At 40.9% G+C, this 20,890-nt stretch overlaps 2 protein-coding genes across 2 annotated transcripts; one reads left to right on the top strand and one right to left on the bottom strand.

Annotated features, from left to right (window-relative positions):
* Positions 1–1,193: 1,193 nt before the first annotated feature.
* Positions 1,194–11,576, bottom strand: LOC310929973 (protein shisa-5-like). Its single transcript, XM_083892852.1, has 5 exons — positions 11,446–11,576; positions 9,341–9,494; positions 8,891–9,036; positions 5,090–5,317; positions 1,194–3,469 (listed from the first exon to the last, which is right to left on the bottom strand). The coding sequence occupies exons 1-5, from the start codon at positions 11,513–11,515 to the stop codon at positions 3,297–3,299; spliced, it is 771 nt and encodes a 256-aa protein (XP_083748978.1). The 5' UTR covers positions 11,516–11,576; the 3' UTR covers positions 1,194–3,296.
* Positions 11,577–13,766: 2,190 nt separating this feature from the next.
* On the top strand, positions 13,767–18,823 carry alas1 (aminolevulinate, delta-, synthase 1). The gene is made up of 11 exons (XM_083892747.1): positions 13,767–13,912; positions 14,929–15,172; positions 15,292–15,468; positions 15,566–15,706; positions 15,853–16,072; positions 16,554–16,738; positions 16,821–17,000; positions 17,153–17,317; positions 17,850–18,118; positions 18,219–18,381; positions 18,497–18,823. The coding sequence occupies exons 2-11, from the start codon at positions 14,962–14,964 to the stop codon at positions 18,655–18,657; spliced, it is 1,872 nt and encodes a 623-aa protein (XP_083748873.1). The 5' UTR covers positions 13,767–13,912; positions 14,929–14,961; the 3' UTR covers positions 18,658–18,823.
* The last annotated feature ends 2,067 nt before the right edge of the window (positions 18,824–20,890 follow it).

Genomic DNA, 20,890 nt, shown 5'->3' with positions numbered 1-20,890 from the left:
ACCTTACATGGCAGGCTTCTTGCTGTTCTTCAGTAATACGCTTTGCCTTCATACTGCAGCAGTACTTATTGCTGCAGTCTCCACAGCAGTACTTGGAACACTGGTCAATATCATGGTAAACACCATATTTGTCCCGATAGCTACTACAGTGATCAGCTGAAACACACAAAACACTTGATTGATTGTAAAAAGGTGAGAGGTGAAGGAATCACAGTATAACGCTGATAAACAGGTGTAACTCAGTCTTAAAGTTAACATTAAGAAACTATGGTTCACGGACGTATTGTAGCTCCACTGAGTTTGTTAGGTTTCACTTGGTGACTTCTTGTGACCAATGACGGAACAAGACTCAGTACAAACCCCCCACACAAATAACTCACCTCTTACAGGCAGGAGAAGGATCACACTCAAAATACACACAAGACCGGACAAGACCGTTGAAACCATAACTGCCATAATGAGGTATAACAAGAACCTGACTCCTAGTTCACTGAGGCAACCATTTCAGCCTGTTTGAAGAGTTAACACCCTGTCATAAGTCACCAAACAACATTCCTTACTTCATGTGAAATACATGCTGGATAGGTTTTTGGAGTTTTAAAGGCAACAGCACTCGTTGCATTCAAATCATTTGGATTGAGAACGGCTGAAACCTTAGAATTCTTACTCAATTTGATGTATGTTAGATTAGATTACACCATTTATAAAGTAGAAACTCACAACAGAAATATGTATACATTGTTACGTCTCACTTTTCTTTTCTAGCTCCACCCAGTCTCCTCTGATCCCTGAGCACTTACACTTGTACAGTATACTGTCAGCTGTAGTATATAGTCAATTGTTTATTCGGAACAAATAAATCAGAGCAGACTGAACATTTTAATGTGTTTTCTCAACTTTTTAATTCAATGCTGCTGCTTTTTACACTGTAATGTTTAATTTATTATTAACATGTCTCATTTAACTATGGGAGCACCGGATTTAGTGTGCTAAATTAGAAATTTTAACAGCATAATAATAGTCTATGTTTGAGTTTCTGTCTCAATGTCCAAAAACGGGCCGAAAAAAAATGGAAACTATGTACAGGTGTTTTCCCAACTCTTTCCTCTCTGGTGACAAAGGTGCAGATTCGGCAGCTTCCTGAAACAGAGCACGTGAAATTACCGTAATAACCACACGTTCCAACAAAAGCTATAACTTGTAGGCAAATTCAGCATTTATAGAAGTTCAGTTGACCACTTCTGGTTCTGTTTGCACTTACTACTATCATTAACCAACACTTGGGGCAAGTAAATATATATATATATTTTTTTTTTATTAAACTCTGCATGATAGGTGTGTGTGTTTCAACAAAATAAAAGACATACACGTTTTCTCATAGTAACATCGACTGACAAATGGCTACTCACAAACACAAACGCTCCACCTTGAAGAATCACTGGCCAAAGGGGCTGAAATCACAGGCGGAACACGAGCACAAAACAGTTCGAGGCAAGAGGTGAGGCTACAGTCAAATACAGACAAATCGATTGGTTGGTGTAGGTAACATGCATGCTCTTCACAACTTAAAAAAAAAATAAATTGTAAATTACTAAGATCTACAAGGACATCATCATCATTATTACCTGGCACGTGGTCGCTAATGTTCGAGGGTAAATTAAAAACCACAGCATGAATGTGACTCAAACACATTCTGACACGCTAATATATAAAATACATACACAAGGTACTACTTACTTTGAACACAACCAAAGTCTGAGCAAGGAAATTTCAAAAGTCATTTCAGGCATTTTAAACAGAATTGCTATGTGGTTTCTGACGATAAGAAAAAGGTCACTTTAGTTCAACTGTTTTCAAGTAATTTCCGTGAGCGGAGAGTAGAACAAGAGATGGCTTTTGCTTGAAAACAACAACAAATCAAAAGCAAGTGACAGAGCAAGAACGGCCTGTTTTGAGTAAAAACTCACTGTTACAGCAGTGCTTTAGAATGAAGGCAGTGACGATTACAAAGAGAAAGACATGATTTCGATAGCGAAACAACACAAACATGTATGAGTCAACTCAAAAGTCTGGGTTGTAACAAAACAATTAAAAGTTGAAGGTTACACAGAGATTTCAGTAGAAGTAACAAAACTATCGCAAACATCCATCCATCCTCTACCGAGGCGTGCCAATTTAGCCAACATAACCATCCACTCTCACGCTCACACCTACGGTCAATTTAGAGTGACCAATTCTATCGCAAAAAAACAGAAAGACATTAATAGAAAATGAAATGTTTTACATGCATGTTTGATAGCTACGAAGGCACAACTGTTAGATGTAACATTTGTCATTAATTGCACAGCAGGCTGTATACATTTGTTGTTGAATAAAAGAGAACAAAAAAAACAAACACATTTTCTTTGGTTAACTGAGTCGGAACTGCCGAAGCATTTTAGCTGTTTGTCGTGCCCAGCGGTAAGATGAGGAAATGAAAAATCTGATGTCTCCCTTGAACATATGCAAATAAAACGTAAATGTGAACCTTCCCTGAGTGAAAGGTTTATTCTATTAAACTAATGAGATACAAATTCCCTTTTCCTGAAAGAAAGAAAGAAAGAAAGAAAGAAGACCCAATATCCTCTGAATATTGGCAACTGACACTGATTTGACTCCTGCCTAAACCATCTTTGTTAGAAACTGCACATTTTGGGACTCTATGTACTTAGTATCATGTATATTAAACACATACCAAAGCATTACACGTCTACATTACGAGCAAATCCATGAAAATCAAAACGAATCATATAGCGCTTTATCAGAAATCTGATCGTGGCCACGAAAAACAGTCGCCCACAGATCATGGATCGTAGAAAGAGGCCGGGCAGGTTTAGCCGACGACAAGTGCTACACATCAGACAAGAAGTACAAGGAGGGAGAGGATGAAGCCTGTTCAGCAGGTTGAAAAATAACAATGCACTTCATATATACTTTTGAAAATCAAGACTCATTTTTGTGTTATGTTTCATTCACCAAGATGACAATGATGAAATCAAAAGTAACCTCACTATTAGTACATAGCAAGTCCATGCAATACCATCCAAGACCAACATTTCCATCTTGTATATCTGCAACAGCACTTAAAATGTGTCACTAACCACATTTAAATCACCGAAACACATGAATGGAGACCCTCTGGAACAGATATCATCTTGAAATCAGATCGCACATTTTTAAAGTTCTGCCAAGTTCCTACACACTGCATGTTTCACGTGGCTGAGAGAGCATGGCATCATCGTGGTCCATAATCCAGTCTAGGGTGCAACGTAACTCGGGTTGTATGCAGGCTGGGAAAGGAAGTCTCCCTGTGCCGGTGGTGGAGCGTTAACGCCCGGCTGAACAGGAGGCTGTAGAGGGTAAGGTGGCTGGCTGGGGGAGAACGCAGCCTGGCTGTAAGGCATCGGGTTGGGAGGGTAGGCTGGACCAACTACATGTGGCAAGAAAACATAACATGAAAAGGTTGAAAGCATATCGACAGTAACCACAAGCTCCAATTATACACCAGCAGCAGTTATTTCCACCCCTGCTTCAGCTATTCTGAGCCACCAAATGTGCACAATGTGTTCACTGTAATGCATCATTTCCTCATGCAAAAGGCTACTTTTCTATAGCATGCTGTGTTTGTGAAAGACGTCATTACAATCATCACGGCATCCTTGTATAATGTTAACCCTAAACACCTCAAGAGCTTCATTTGTGGCAATTCTGGAAATTCAGGAAATGACGCAATATCAGAAAAGCCGACTAAAATATTTGCACAAGACTTATTTGTCAATGTTTAAGACCATTATAGTTGTAAAATGTAACATTTTTGTTAAATATTCTGAGCTAGCTATAGCTGTCATAGCTGACAGTCACGTCTGAAACATTTTAGTTAAAAGGGACATATGCAAAATCAACCGTTTAATCATGTTAATCCTTATATTTGGGAATCTGTAGGCCCTATGAGTAGACAAAGTGTGAAAAAAGATGTTTTTGTGATCCGCCTCAGTCCAAGTACAGGAGTTAAAACACAATGTTGACTTCTTGCTACGTCACAATGAGACATTCCTGGAATTGTTGTCTTGTGGGGCTCCGCTTTGTCCCTAAAAAACGCAAGAGTGCAGGCGAGGGCAATGGTATCCGGAAACTTCCTGCCTCAAAGGATTTACATGTCCAGTGGATACATTTTATATACGACTGCAATAATGATTGCTTTTCCAAATGCTAAAGCCCAATTTATACTTCTGCGTGAAGTGCTCTGCGTAGGTTACGCAGAGACTCCTGTCGAAGAGCCTCTACGTCGTCTCCGACTGCACAAAATATTTCTAAGTGTCCGTCACTCCGTCAAGGGACAACGGAGACGGCAAGAGCTGAGATTGGTCCTCAGGACAGGCCCAGCGAAGCTGCTCTGTGCCGGCTCACAGTGAGCACCGAGCGTCTACAGACGCGGGGCTGATCCCCGCCGATAACGCCGCTGCCGAACTATAAATACGTCATATCTTACATACAGCACATGTTTAGACCCTAAATGGCCAATTTCTCGCCTCAAATTATCTTAAAACTGCGTTCCTTCACACAGAAAAGTGAGAAACAGCTACTGTTTCAACAACAACAGTCTTTCTCTCTCTTTTTCTTTCTCGGACGCCATTGCTCACTGTAGCCTGAAGCACAACAACATTGCGCAGCGACCCCTACTGATCGGGCGGGAAATTGCAGCGCATGTCCGTCACCACGACGCAGAAGTATAAAGGCTCAAGGCGTCTCCGTGGTGACGCAGACGGATAACGCATTACGCAGTCTGAGAAGTATAATGTGGCCTTAACTGCTCAGTGACGCTGACGTAGTTTCCTGTGTCTCGTTTGCATTTGCAGAGACAGGCACTCAAAAGCGAGCGTTCTGAACAGGGCTGTTTTGGCAGGGTGATTGAACTGCTGTGGTGCTTCATCCTTAAGGTATTTTTTGACCAAAGCATGTCACAGACATGTTCATTAGGAAACCAGGGAACTAGATTAACTTGGAGAAATGGGGTATAATATGTCTCCTTTTATAAAAAATCCATACTCACTGGCTTCCAGGTATGTTGGAGGTGGCCCCGGTGTATATGATTGTCCCTGGTAAGGTGCTGGCGGCATGGACTGGGCTCCATATCCTGGCTGCACTGGTATGGGCTGGTACGGTGGATACTGAGTCGACTGGTAGTTGTTAGGCTGTGAAGGCATTGGTGCAGGCTGCTGGGGGTAATGCTGAGGACTGGCAGTGACCACTGTTGTGTGGGTGGTAGTGGCTATCACAGCTGTAATAATAATTTTAAAAAAAGAATACAATACACAGAAACAGAAACAGATGTTAAGCAAAACAGATTTGGGCAAAGGGTCATGATCCTTTGGACCACACAAATACGTCACTGGCTTTATGTCCTTGACTATTATGTCCAACACAGTCAGGAAATTGACAAACACAATGGTTAGCTACAAAGGGTTGCAACATTAAAACCGACGAGAAGTTCAGATTTCACACAAAGAAGCTGGGCTTTGTTCCCTAATTAGTTCAGACTTCTTCCACATTGGTGAAATTATGAAAATAGAGGTGGAAGCAACAAGTTTGCACTCCCAGGGTTAGCGTGACTAAAATCATTGCTGCGTCATTATTAGTGGAGGATGATGTGAAAACCCATGTGGGTGTAATGTCTACAGAGACAAGGTTTTGGGGAACGCAGTATGTCAAAAGGGTGTCCTCAAAACTATGGATAATATATATATTTGTGTGTGTGTGTCTGTATGCTAGTATTTGTGGCTTTGAGAGGACCAAAAAGTTTACAAACCATACAGAGTGAGGGCATTTTGGATAGTCCTCAAATCTTCTTAGGGCTTAAGACGTGGTTTTAGGGTTATTGGATATAGGATATATATATAATATAATGGGTATGTGTGTGTGTGTGTGTCAGTCATTCTCCCACTGTCTCCTCTCTTTTCTCATCAGACTAGTAGGCGTCATCACGACCACTTCCTGTAAATGAGGCGGTTTAGTTTTCCCCCCACTGCGGTTGTCATGGAAACAATGAGTCACGAGAGGTGGGGCTGTCACATTCCTAGATGTGATCCCTACATGCCGCAGCGCGATTTAGGGGGGAAAATCACATCACCGCTCGTGTCGGTGCCTATTCCTACTCTCTGAGAGCGCCGTCGCTGCAAGGCACACGCTGAAAATCTGTTTTTTAAAGAAACAAACTGACAACATGTGCTAGGAGTGTTTCATTAACAACTCAGCTGCTTTTCCTCTAGTGTGGGGAAAAGACACTCAGTCTGAGAGGTGGGTAAGAGAGGGTAAATGTAAATAATAGCTAGTTTAATGAATAGGCGAATATGGCAGCAGGAATAATGGACTCAAAGCAAGAGACGCCACCCACCCACAGAGCAGTGGATCACAGCTGTGTGTCACTGATGGCACAAGCTCATATAAATGAGGCTGGGGGGGGGGGGTTCACATGGCGTGGTCCACTGACTGTGTGCGCAGGTCATCAAGACTATAGATTATATTAACTAATGACTGCTGATTTGAACATATTATGTCTCAAGTGGCATGCACAAGTGGTCAAAGATGAATTGTCATTTTTACAAATGATCTTGCCAAGTCCATGTTTCCTCTTACCCACCTCTCAAATGCACATAAATTAACAGGTGTTCCAAATAACCTTTAGTGTGACACCACCTATAATATTCAATAATGTCATATTTCTGGTCAATTTTATCAATAATGGACCATTTTACTTTTGAAAGGCCGTTTTGACATGCAAACTAATTATGCTGCCGTCTGCTTAGTTCCCTCTTAATTGGAAGTGCAACAGCACGGCTCTTAGCAACAACATTTTCTAAAGGGTGGAGCAGCATTTGACCCAGTGACAGTGAACAGAGTGAATACACTGATAAGCATATCAGGGGAAAGTCAGAGGAGTAAATAACACATTTTTGAGGAGAATATTTTCAGCTGTTATTTGTATAGTGAATGATAACAGAACCATGTGTAGGGGATTCATTAAAAATACAACACAACGTTCATGTCCATTGAACTGAAGGACCATATCACTACAGTTAACTGTGTAGTAAAATAAGGCCAGGAATCTGGCTACACAGACACATTACTTTCAATTTGCCACTGGTTTTCGGTAATTTCATTTGTCGACAGTATAGCAAAACAAGGCCTATAAACAAACAATGATCTAATAAATGGAATTAGATTAAAACTACAGAATTCCATGAGTGTGTTTTCAGAAATCTTAAAAGGAAAAGTTCCAAATTGCTTAGTCTAAAACAACCGTCTCCTCTATAGGCACCACACTATGGTATGGTACAAGTTTTATTATTAAGGTGAAAACAAAGACTCTAAAGTACTGTTTACTCCAGCAGCCTTATGAAACAGTATACCAAAACACCTTTGCAACTGGGATTTTGGGAATATTAGATCAGTTTGTGCTCCAAAATCTGTGTTAGTATAAAGAGCAGGGCAACACAGCAGTAATATAAATCATGTGGTGGGTGGGGCAGCCAGCAAGCCTCAAATGAGTTCCCACATGGTTCTTCTTTGAAAACGAAACTAACTTGCACTCTAACACACTATGGAAGGCTGCAAGTGTGCAGGAAACCACACGAAGCCACAGAAGCAGCAGCAAAAGTCTACAGACTGTAGCCTTTTACGAGTCATGCACGACATTTGTCACTCTAGCTTTTGCACAAAGAACACCTGACCTGACTAATATGAACATGTGGTTATTGCCTCAGGCATGTTCCCTTTTAAGTGATGTGCATTGTGAAACCTTTCCTGTTCAAATGAATAAAAGAGAAAAAGGGCTCCAAGTGTTTTGTTTATATGCGTAATTTTTGGGGGGGTTTTTTGCTTAAAAACTGTTGTATTCAATTTCACGTCAAGTAAAAGTAGGCATTAGATTTAGGACTAATGCAGTAGGCACCAGCGGAGTGTGAAGAGTAAATAAAGTGGGGTGCTAAATTGTAATTATAAACAATTGGTGTACTGTATTTCCTACAAAATCCACTCATTGTTGTTTGGTGTGCAAAGCTAATTAGGTTATTCTCTACGGCTCACATCTCCTACAGATCCAAACTTTGAAATCGAGGTAAAAAATCTTGCATCTCCAATTCAAGAGTACGATTTCAGTAATATCTTTATGTTATATATATATATATAACATAAAGATATAATTTTTATAATTTGAGCTCCAGTTCAATTCTTACCATGTTGTACATTTTCAAGATAAATAAGAGCATTATCACACCAATGGAGGAGGAAGAGAGCCTTAAGATATGAATAGCATTTATTTATTACATTTTCTATTGGCATAAAATGTAAAACAATCAAAAAGAAATGCAGCCTTTGCAATTTTTCTAATTATGTCGTTTCAAATTGGTATTTTGATTAATGAAACGATTGTTGATTAGGACGTGCACTAATTAGGTTTAAGATGGAAAACTGGTAAACAATATGGATAAATAATACTAAAATGATTCATACTGTGTCATCTTCATGTCATCTTCCAGTGCATACATCATCATACCACCTCACACAGCCACTATCACTTTAAGATCGTTTTTGTATGCCTGTAATTACTTTAACTGGAGCAGGTACTGCCCACACACAGGTCACATGACAAAATAACACCTTCATTACATGCCTCTACATAAGAGGACTATGACTCATCAGAAGTGGTCAGTTTTTGGTCTCTACTATTTGGCTAATAAACATTGGGACTACTAAAGAACTACCATATGTGTGAAAGCATGAGAAGAGATTCATTTCCAGTTCCCGAAACGCTGGCTACGGCAAATATCACAGACATTTCTGAAGGGTCACTTACGTTGTGGTTTGCGGCACATTTTGTATAAGCAGCAGCAGGGGCAGATGCAGCAGGTGATGATGATGAAGAGAAAAATAATGACTGAAGAAACGGCAACGCTCACGGACATCGCCGAGGATGAATGCACCTGATGGGTCCACATGTCACTAAAAAAATATGAAACAAAGACCAAGGATCGATCAAATCAACTCTCATGCTGCGATTATTTTTATTGAGTGACGTAAATCCTACATCATGGTCATACAGATACTCTACTACACAAGCTGGCATTCAACAACAGGGTTAGTCATAATGTCAAATACTGCCGTTCTTCCGTGTTCACAAAAACTCCACACTGGTGGTCGCACACAGGAAAACACTACTTCCTGTTGATGACTGCATCAACACATCTCTCGAGAGGGACAGAGAGAACATGCATAACAAGCAGAGAAGAAGAAAAAAATAGCTCACCATTTTTCTTGTTTGTCCTCAGTCAGTCGCAAAGAGGTAAAACGACAACAGTATCTCTCACGGCAGTTGCCGCAGCAAAATTCATTTCTGCACGTTTGGTAGTGGTGGTATTTTTGATATGCATCTTCGTAGGGCAGACACTCGGAGTCATCCGCTGTAACACAAAAAGGAACAAGAAAAAGAATAGGAAAGAGGAAGTTAGCTTAGCATGGTCCTTCTCACACCTGGTATTAAGAAGAAGGTTCAAAATACATTAGTTCACATCAGAAAAAGACAGATAGAGAAGTGAAAGAATATTTGGGGTTCATTGTGAAACATTAGCGGTTCAGAAACATCAGCTGGGGTAGGGAGTCGTACACTGTTGCCACAGATGCATCGGTGTTCACAATAGAAGTACTGTATATTAGCTCGACTGATTCTATAGGAGAATCCAATAGAAACAAGCAAAATAAAGACCAACATGTTCTACATAAAAATGTTCTCCAGTGTGTGAATTTACTCCTTTACGTTAGGGTTTTTAAATCACAAAAAAAGGCAATTTGAATATGTTGCGATGGATTTTGCTAAATTATAGGAGGCAATTTAATTCCCCGACTCGAGCTTTTATTTTAACAGGGTACAGTCTTAAAAAGGCATGTCCAAACTTAGTCTGTTGTATATATTAGTTTTATGTATTATTTACGCCAGGGACGGACTGGGACAGAAAATGGGCCTGGTCGCATGTCGTCACTATTAGATCAGCTGGTAAGGAGTCCAGGGTTCACATACCAGACATGACAGACAGATACACGTGTTCACCTCTTATTATGTGATCCTGTGTGGCTTAGATTTGGTTACATTGCCATTTAAAAATCAGAATTGTGACAATGACAATAACATAATTATGTGCATGTACATCGCATTTGTATGTAGGAAGGGACCATAATCAAATATGGCCCTCTTTTAGTTTCTGGTCTAAAACAATGGACGAAACACATAGCAGCATTTTAGGGAGGTGTTGAACCAACAACTGCGGCTTGTGGTGCTTTACAGGTATTGTTCACTTTTACTTATCTAAACTCAATTTGACACACCAAACACAGTCTAAATCTAATCCTACCTTCATGAAGATTATTAATGTTCAGGTTAAAGAGTATTTCTGTTGCCTAGCACTCACTAAGCGATGTCTTCAGTATTGTATCCGACCAATCTCAATAAAGCCAGACTAAACAAACGTAACACCTCTTGTATAAACATACAGCGACATCATCAATGTTCTGATATGAGGCTGAGGAAGAGACAATAAACACTGCCATACAAATGACTTTTCCTGAGTAATTGTTGACGATGTACTCACAAGAAGCAATAATCGGGTTAAGACATGTGGAGTATTCGGATCATATTAGTAATTTTCGGATTAGTCTTAATCGGATTATTAGATATCCTGTTGGAGTGTTCACAGTAATGGATGTGAGTCATAACCAGACTATGCTCTGTATCACGTGAACAGGATCACGAATGGAACATTGTCTCAGCGACGCATGGACAAATAAATAACAAAAGGTCAACAGGCCGATTATAATCCAAGACCACACAGCCGAATCAACAATGTAGAAAACAAAATTAATAAATTATTATGTATTTTTATAAATTAATTTCAGGGTTTTTAAGCATTGGGGTGCATAGTCTGTAATACACAAAGGATGTTTAAGACAACAAAGGATGTTACGACTAATAAAGTGGCGACATTTTTTTTTTATATTGCATCATGAAGTACCAAAACACCGATTGATAGTCAGCAGCTAACAGACTTCGGAGGCGGTACATCTTTTCGTAAAATAATTATTGGTCAACCAAAAATGTCCTTTAAGTCACAAAAGAGCAGTTAAATTCGCCTGTTTTACCCCAAAAGCTAGTTGAGACAACAAATAGATATGACGACAATAACGAACGGTAAAGCAACAAACGAGCCAGCTCTCGGTGGGCAAACTGACGTCGCCCTGCTTTTTGACACCGGTTTGTACTTTTATCGTACGCGTCGACTGTTCACACGCCGTTAACGAAGCAACGAAAACGACAAAACAACAAGGAAAAGACCGTATTTAACGTTTTAAAATCAAACTTACCGGACACCGAGGGAGCCAGAATCGTACATAATACCAGCCATACAACAACACTGAGCAGGCCCGACGCCATGGCTGAACACAGATTCCCGGATCCAGGCAGTGAAGTGGGAATCTCCACCGATGGCGAGGGGAGGAGCTTAACCTCTGACGCAAAGATCGTCTACGCACAGTGTGTGTGTGTTTGTACACATGTCTTTAGGAGGCTGTGTGGACTCATTGTCAAATAAACCTATCTTTGTGAGGACTTGTTGACCTTGTGAGGACATTTTGGCTGATCCACACAACTTCAAGAGGCTTTTTGAAGATTAAGACCTGGTTTTAGGGTTAGGATTAGAATTAGGTTTAAGGTAAATGGTAAAATGAGTCACTCAAGCAAGTTAAAGTGATAAAAAAAAATGACAACACAAGGGAACAACAATCCTATATATGTCTATTAAAAAAACAGTAAAAGTAAAAACAATTTACAATTTTTACTCCACTACATTTCCTCTATCTTTGTTACTCTTTACTACCAAATAAAATCAGTTGATAATGGCCTGTATTTATATACTGCTTTTCTAGTCTTGGTGAGCTGCTTTACACTACAGTTTTGCCATTCTCACATCTTTCACATCCAACATGGGATTAAGTCTCTTGCTCAAGGACACATAGACTAGCAGAGTCAGGAATTTAACCCACAACCTCCCAGTTGAAAGAAAACTCGCCCTACTACTGAGCCATCATTCCTCAATCCTTACTCAAACTTAAAAAACAAAACAAACAAAAAAAACTTTTACTTCTAAAACTTAAGTACATTTGATCTCAGATTATTTTTGATACTCAAGTACAGCAAATGTCATATACTTTAAGACTTTTACTTAAGTAATATTATATATGTATGCTTTCAACTTCTACTAAAGTCATTCTAGTAAGATACTTGTCATTTTACTAAAGTATCCCCTTAAGGTAATGCAGTTTTGGAGCCCCCTGGTGGCCTTATGCATTTAGGGTTAGCAGTTCACAGAAGAGTGGAAGTTTTATAACATTTTTTATTATTATTTAAAGTTAAACAAGTCTTCTACGTTAACCTTAATACACATATGTTAACCTGGAAATATATATCACTCAATAGAAGAGGTTGACACCAACTATCTGCCACCTACAATACTGTCCTGAGGCCTCTTCCAAAAAGCACTAACAAGCAAACACATAACAACAGTGAAGTCCAACACCCATACAATAGCTGAGGTGACCCTCCCCTAATGACACGGTTCAAACCTCGTCTCAGGTGAAACCAACAGTCTGAAACTGGGAAGGGTGGACGATCTGCATTGTTCAATTTAACGACTCTCTAGACAGGTGTCAGCCTCAGAGGTTAAATATCTGGTTCTTCTTACTAGTTAGTCAGTTTAGTCTTAGACTAGTTAGTCAGAGCTGGAGAAGCCTCTTGCATGTGAGGTGAAACATCATCAACTCAACACCAACAAGTCCAGTCGCCCACAGCCAACTACTGAAGAAGATTATGACCTTGATGACTGAGAACCTTCACCGACACAGTTCCTTAAAAGACCTGCAGAGGGCAGCAAAACACCATAGCTGTCACTTTCCATCCACGTCTCGTTCAGTCAGATAGATTTACTTCCTCAGTCGACTAATAATAACAACAATTAAGTATATAGTTAATCTCGATATAGTGAATTATTCATTCATTCATTAAGTGAAACCATTTTACATTTATACACTACCAGGATAATTTGTTGGTTTATAAGCCTCTATATTGTGTAGTTATTTTTGGAGACTGCACCTACTATTTTACCATGTATTTTACACACATACTTCCGGCAGCTCAGCTGCACTGTCTGTGTTTCAACACCTGGGGTCGCAAGTTGACACTGCAGTTCACTGATATTATTTTATTTCCTCAGATGACATTTCATCTCAGTTTGTCAACAAAGACATTAGTGTGGAATGTACTTTTGGAGTTTCCCCGGAATGTCGTGCTTTTATTTCCGCATTGGCCATGGATTGAGTGAACATTTGTGTGCATTCTAATTTAATTAGTAACACAGTAACACGTAAACCTGACACAACTTACAGTATTGTCTCCGTATCAGTCTAATATTTAACGTTAATATGTGACATTAAGTCTAATCCTTATTACGTGCGTCGTTTTTAAAAAGTTAAATGTAAAAAAAAATCAACGAATTTGAAGCCTGTATGGAAAATGACGTGCGAACACGCATGTGACGTACACGAATATGTTCTCGCGAGACTTCCGTTCGGCGCTTGCTCTTATAAGCTCCGGCAAGTCCGAGTCCTGTTCGTTCGTCCTCAGTGCAGGATAACGATTGTGCCCTCTCCTCCTGTCACCGGCGAAAAACAAGGCGTGTTATCATCAGTTTGACGTCACAACGTCGCTGCTATTACTTTTGTTCACTACAAGACCGACAGAGTGAATTACGCCTTCAGGTGTGGGGTTTTTTCAGAGGTAAGTTCGTCTTCTTTTCCGCACCACATTCACTTCTGGTTACTGCTTCAAGGCTAATGCTAGCAGCCTAGCTAAGGTTAAATCCGATGAGGTGGAACAGGAGTCACGAGCAGCAGATCTGACCTGGGTTTTTTAGTTTTTCTCTCAAAAAGTATACATTATTATACATCATTTTCGATTGATTGATAGTATTATTACCATCACGTGGTGTTAAAAATTGAGCGATAACATTTAACTGCGTTAATGCCAACTCTGTACAAGGTTACAGTGCTAGTTTTTAAGAACACCACGTGTTTTCTTTTTAAAAGAAAACATTTTCCAATATAATTGTCATTCTTTACATGCGTTTTCGTAACATTTCTGTTCGATCATACCAGAATATGTCTTAGCAGATGTTTACAGCGTTAACACCACTGGGGGCAAACGCAAGGATAGACGGAAGCAGAAGGGAAACGTACACCTAACTAATATTAAATTATCTCCACACCAAAGTGTCTAAGTGTTTGTGTCGTTACAAGCGTTAGTCTATATAAGAGTAAACATACTTTCTGTATATGGGTCGTCGAACTTCTCCCGGAAACTTGGAAGGAGTGAGTGATTACGCTCTTTAGGAATGTACAGTTGACCCCAGCTGCGCGGGGGGGTCAACTATACGTAATTTTCAGTTTTACACAATCAACATTTTTTCACATACTGATTACAGTGCAACGGTCACACACATGTTATTTAACTGTAAAGTTTTTATTGTGAAATGGTGAACATTTTTTACAGAGAAATGCTGACAGATTCTCTCAAGCTTCAGTTTTGTGAACTACTTTTCTTAATCATAATGAAATAAAGAATGGTCTGAATATCTGATCATAGACCTGTTGATCTCAAAAATGAGTCCCAGAATTGTCTCTTCTGTACTCTTGGATTTTAACCATCACTTAATTGCCCACGTGTGTACATATGTTGAAGGTTATCATATTTGTTGCCAGCATACGTTTCAGTGTAATTTCATCTTTGCTATTTAGATCTCCTGACAATCATCATCAAAACTGCATATCATGGATGTAATTTTGCGCCGCTGCCCGTTCCTGGCTCGTGTGCCTCAGGCCTTCCTCCAGCAGACCAAATCATCTCTGGTGGTTTATGCCCAGCGATGCCCTGTCATGATGGAGCTGGCCTCAAAACCTATGGCCCCATCAATGGCACGGGCCCTCTGTACATCCTCCTCTAACTACCAGAAGACTGAGGGCACCATGTCAGCGGTTGAAGGTGAGGGTGATGATGAAGAAGAAAGAATGGATAACGAGTATTATCTATGATTTACAATGTTATGGGAAATGGCAAAATAGCTATTATCTTTGTTGCTGATAAATCTTGTCCACTTGTAGACTCCAAAGTGGAGCCCAGTCTGCCTGCTGGTCACCCCGTGCCTCCCTCAGGCCAGACAGGGGCTTCTAAATGCCCTTTCCTGTCTGCTGAGATGAGTCAGAAGACCAGCACTGTGGTCCGTCAAGTTGGAATGGAGTTCCAAGAGGATGTTCAGGAAGTTCGCACTGTTCAGAAAGGTCAGAACTTTGCTTAGAAATTGGTAATACTATGGTATTTTCATCATTATATAGTTCATAATGTAATGCTGTTTTTGTTTTCCCCCTCTCTTTACAGAAGTGTCCTCTGCCCAGCTGATGCAGTCCTCCTTGACCACCAAGAGAAGTGGACAGGAGCCAACTGATCTGATGAAGACCCTCCTGAAGCAGCGACCTAAAATGGTCTCCCATTTGCTGCAGGACAACTTGCCAGGCAGCAGTATGTTTTATTTTCATTTAAATTTAATTTTTCCCTTTTTTTTTTCTCTCTCTTTTTTTAATACAATGAATGAGACTTTCACCATGTTAGACATTTCTTCATCTATTGAGCCACATCAAGCAAGCTTTGCCTTCCTGTTCTGACAGTGTCCCGCTTCCAATATGATGAGTTCTTTGAGAAGAAGATCGAAGAGAAGAAGAGTGACCACACCTATCGCGTGTTTAAGACCGTGAACCGTCTGGCATACGAGTTCCCCATGGCTGAAGATTTCACTGGCTCTCTGGCTGAAAAGAGGGAAGTGTCTGTGTGGTGCAGCAACGACTACCTGGGCATGAGTCGACACCCTCGAGTCGCACAGTCTATTATGTGAGTATTGGGGGTTGTTTTGATAAAAGAACCAATGCACCTTTTGTCCGTCTCTTGTATTCGGATGTGTTACCGTGTGAAGAGGCAGTTTTCTTTCTTATGTCATTGTCTTCTCTGATTCGTCTTTATTTGTCATTCCACTGGGAGTGCAGTGAGAAAAAAACACTTAATAATTGAATACAACCAGACACTCCTTACTTTTGTTTGTGTGGGTCTAGAGTGTTATTTGGCCATAGTTCACACTAACCCTCATAGGCTCCAGTGAAGGTGTTATGTTCAGCTTGTTTGAGCCTGCCCAGATCTTGTTTCCCCGTGTTGCACTGTGACACCTTTTTATTTAAGGTACAATTTACTCACGAGGACTCTCCAGTGTTTAATTATGTAAAAAGTTGAATAGTAATGAATAGTCGTCTTGTATTGTCCCAATTGCTCGTGTGGTTTAAAGTTCGTGCCATTTACTTTTTCATGTTTTTGTCCTCAGGGAAACTTTACGGAAACATGGGTCAGGTGCAGGAGGCACCAGGAACATTTCTGGAACCAGTAAATTCCACGTGGAACTGGAACAAGAACTGGCTGACCTCCACAACAAGGACGCGGCACTGCTCTTCACCTCCTGCTTTGTGGCAAATGACTCCACCCTCTTCACCCTCGCCAAGATGCTGCCTGGTACTTTACATTCATTCTAACACGTGAAATGTGTTAATGTGTCATTCAAAGGTGAACTTTTAAAACATTTCTATTCTTTTAGGTTGTGAGATCTACTCTGATGCAGGCAACCATGCCTCCATGATCCAGGGCATCAGAAACAGCGGGGCGAAAAAATTTATTTTCCGCCACAACGACCCGGTCCATCTCCGGGAGATGCTCCAGAAGGGAGACCCAAACAAACCAAAGATCGTAGCCTTTGAGACCGTCCATTCCATGGATGGTGAGTGACGGTCATACATCCCTTATGTTATGAATAACACCTCCATGTGTTGATGATTCAAAGTGTCAGGAATCTCAGGGGTGGGGCACAAGTTGCACAAGACCAAGAATTGTGTGATTGACTGAACTTTTGTCTACCTTTTAATGACACAGGTGCCGTGTGTCCGCTGGAGGAGATGTGCGATTTGGCCCACGAGTTTGGGGCCGTCACCTTCGTCGACGAAGTTCACGCAGTGGGCTTGTATGGCGCAAGAGGAGGGGGCATCGGAGACAGGGATGGTGTCATGCACAAGATGGATATCATCTCAGGAACACTAGGTGAGCAATTTAAGCTCTATTCTGTTGCGTTATATATGTGATTGTAGCTCAGTGGTAGAGCGAGTTGTCTTAACTAGTGGGTTCCAATCCTGGTTTCGGTAGTCAACGTGTTGCTCTAGCTTTAGCTACCTGTAAGTGGAAGTGAAAGTGACTGGGTTTGAATGGCAAAACTGAAGTGTAAAGAAAGCAAAAGTAAATACAGACCATTTATTAGTTGTGTTAATGACTTTATTCCCTCATTTTATTTGTGCTTTTTATAAAGAAACCGACTCTGTAATCAGAGCACTGGAAGATCTCTGATTTGTTGTTTTTCTCACGATAAGCTTTGACACAAAATATGCCAGAAGGCTCAAAGAAGCTGGAGCAGCTCTGCTGTTGCTAGGCAACGGTGGGCTCCTGTTGCACATATTGAATTACTCTCCTGTCCTCCCCTCTGTGTCGCCGTCAAGCTGAGGGGACAATTATTTCTAACTGAGAGCTCCTCATCTTGTACTTGTGCAGCCCCACTTTCATGTCATGTCTTTTTTTTCAGGAAAGGCCTTTGGATGCGTGGGCGGCTACATCGCGAGTACGACGGCCCTGGTGGACATGGTGCGTTCCTACGCAGCTGGGTTCATCTTCACCACCTCTCTGCCTCCGATGCTGTTGGCCGGAGCCAGGCAGTCCATCCAGGTTCTGAAAGGGGAAGAGGGCCGCACACTGAGGCGTAAACACCAGCGCAACGTCAAGCTCCTCAGGCAGATGCTAATGGACTCGGGGCTTCCTGTGGTGCACTGTCCAAGCCACATCATCCCAATCAGGGTAATGATTGTGATTTAATCTGGACTGTACATTACAATGTTTACAAAAACACACACTTGTGTGTATATACTGTATTTAATTATTACTATTTCTGTTTTAGGTATCTGACGCAGAGAAAAACACACTGGTGTGTGACCTCATGATGAGCCGCCACAACATATACGTGCAGGCAATCAACTATCCCACTGTTGCCAGGGGAGATGAGCTCCTGCGTATCGCCCCAACGCCTCATCACACTCCAGAGATGATGAAATATTTCGTCGGTAAGATGTTGTTGTTGATCTGATAATATGATTCACGTAGCTTCAACCAGTTTGTGCAACAATGCGGAGTGGTTAAAGTTGAATTAACCTCCTCTTCCCCGTTTTCCATCCTCAGAACGTCTGGTGCACACATGGAAGGAGGTCGGCCTGGATCTGAAGCCACACTCGTCGGCCGAGTGTACGTTCTGTCAACAGCCGCTTCACTTCGAGGTGATGAGTGAGCGGGAAAAGTCTTACTTCCACGGCCTCAGTCATCCAATCTCAGCCTGCGCATAACGCAGCTCACCGCTGCTGGCTCGATATGGCACATAGATATACACGGCACCCATTCCTCTATCACTGTCATAGAATGTATTAATTATCTTTCGATGTCCTTCTTCACAAATTATTTAAACTATATTCTATGTTCACATGTTCTATATATGCCAAGTAAAGTCTGAGAAAGCAAGAACCTGTGTCTCGTTGTTTTGCTTTGTGTTTGCACTGTTGATAAAAAGGGAAATGGATTTTCTAAGACAACACAGATTAAATTCAGACGATTGAACCGCTAATTAAGTTGCATTCTCTGAAACGGGTTAACGCTGCCATGACGACCACACGGATGACTCAGATTAGAAGTCAGACAATGCTGAGAGGCAGATGACCCCTGAAATGTTTTTTTTTTATGTAAGAGTAAAAAGAAAAATGGGTCAGAACAACTCACCATGTAAGAAGTGACAAATCTTTGTGTAGCACTGATGGTGTTAGTCACCCAATTATTTTTGGTCCACTGGCCTACTTGTGTTTGTAGGACACAAGCATGAGGAAGAAAATAAAATCACTCCAGTTTCGTATTGTTTTGATCAATATTCAAAACAATAGATGACCGATACAATTTGTTGGTGTTTTCCATTAAAAGTCACACTTTTATTCATCAAAAGAGTTGCAAAATGAATAGAAAATATAGTCAATCCCTTTGACAAGATTAGAGATAATGATTTTTATTCAAAATAATAATGTTGCCCTTTCATCAAAGAACCAGCAAAACTGTTTTCAGTTGTGCTAACATCATTGCGCAAGGGTTTTCTAATCACCCAATAGCCTACTAACAGGATTAACAAACACAATGTACCATTAGGACACTGTAAATTTCAAAGAGAGTCTTTGTGTAAGCAGAACGAGTGAAGACGAATGGAGTATAATCAAAACAAGCAATATGATGCAACGTGGCAACAGGTGATGGATTTAAAAATGGATTTCTGCTCGCTGTTATAAGAGTGAAATCTATAGCACTGTTTGTACCTGATTGGAGACCTACTAACCCACTGTCCTGTGAATTCAGGCAAAGATGACATAAATGCTGCTATGACACTTGAGATGACCCAGATCTATAAAATAAGAGGACACACCGGTCACCACGGTCCAAGCTAAAATCCCCCAAGATCCTCATAAGCCTCAGAGTGTCTCATGTTCACTGGTGGCTGCAGGGACTCGAAGCCTTGCTGTTAGACTGAAAAGACAATGTGGTTGTTTAGATGTTTTCAGCCCAGTCCGATTCATAATTTCTGTAATTCAAACCTCATGACGAAACGCATCTGAGGGTTCGCGTTCGTGTTTGAGAGGTCATGGATTTCGTCATTTCGTCCCAAGCATGAACATGTTGTAAAAAAAAACCCACAGATGCCTCATAACTAACCGGAAAATGGAAGTGAGACACAGAGGTAACAGTTACAGTCGTCACTGACGATTTGTGTAAAGTAACTTCTGCTTTTGAGTCGACTCCTCGTGTGTGTGTGTGTGTGCGCGCTCTTGTCTATCTATGCTTGTGTGGACCACCCCCTGGAAAAACACCTTTATTGTGGGGACATTTTTCCTTGTGGGGACATTATGCCTGCTCCCTGAATGAGGTCCCCACAATGTAGTAGGTGTGTGATTGTGTTCCTTGTGGGGACAAAAAGCAAGCCCCCATCATGTAAATGACTGTATTTTAAGGTGAAGAAATGTTTTAAGGTTAGGTTGAGGGTAGGGTTAGGGTAAGGTTAGGGTCAGGTTTAGGATTAGGCCAGTAGTAAAGTTTAGAGGAAGTCTCCAGGAAATGAATGTAAGTCAATGCAATGTCCTCTTGAGTCATGAAAACCTCACATGTGCACATATGTGTGAGCTGTTTGTAACATCAGGACATTGATGGAAATCTAGTAAATCATTGTTTGTCTCACCTTTATAAATGAACTTCATATATACACTGTATATGTTTTTTTTATTTCCTAAAATAGAGGGCTATAGAGCACGTGTCAAACTCAAGGCCCGGGGGCCAGATGTGGCCCTCCGTGTCATTTTATGTGGCCCGCGAGTGATTCATTGGTGTTAAAATAGGTCTATGCTGCTTTAAGGCGTGCATTGACCATAAACTCCATTTCCCACAATGCATGGGATTGTGTTACCCAAAGAGTGAGCATCCTGCCACGGGATCACAGTGTATCATTGTATATGCGTCACGCAACGAGTGAAATTGAATAAGTAATAAATACAG

Source organism: Microchirus variegatus, assembly GCF_963457635.1.
Source record: "Microchirus variegatus genome assembly, chromosome: 7".
NCBI lineage: Eukaryota > Metazoa > Chordata > Actinopteri > Pleuronectiformes > Soleidae > Microchirus > Microchirus variegatus.
The sequence above is the reverse complement of the archived record's forward strand: the minus strand, read 5'-3'. Positions and strand labels throughout refer to the sequence as shown.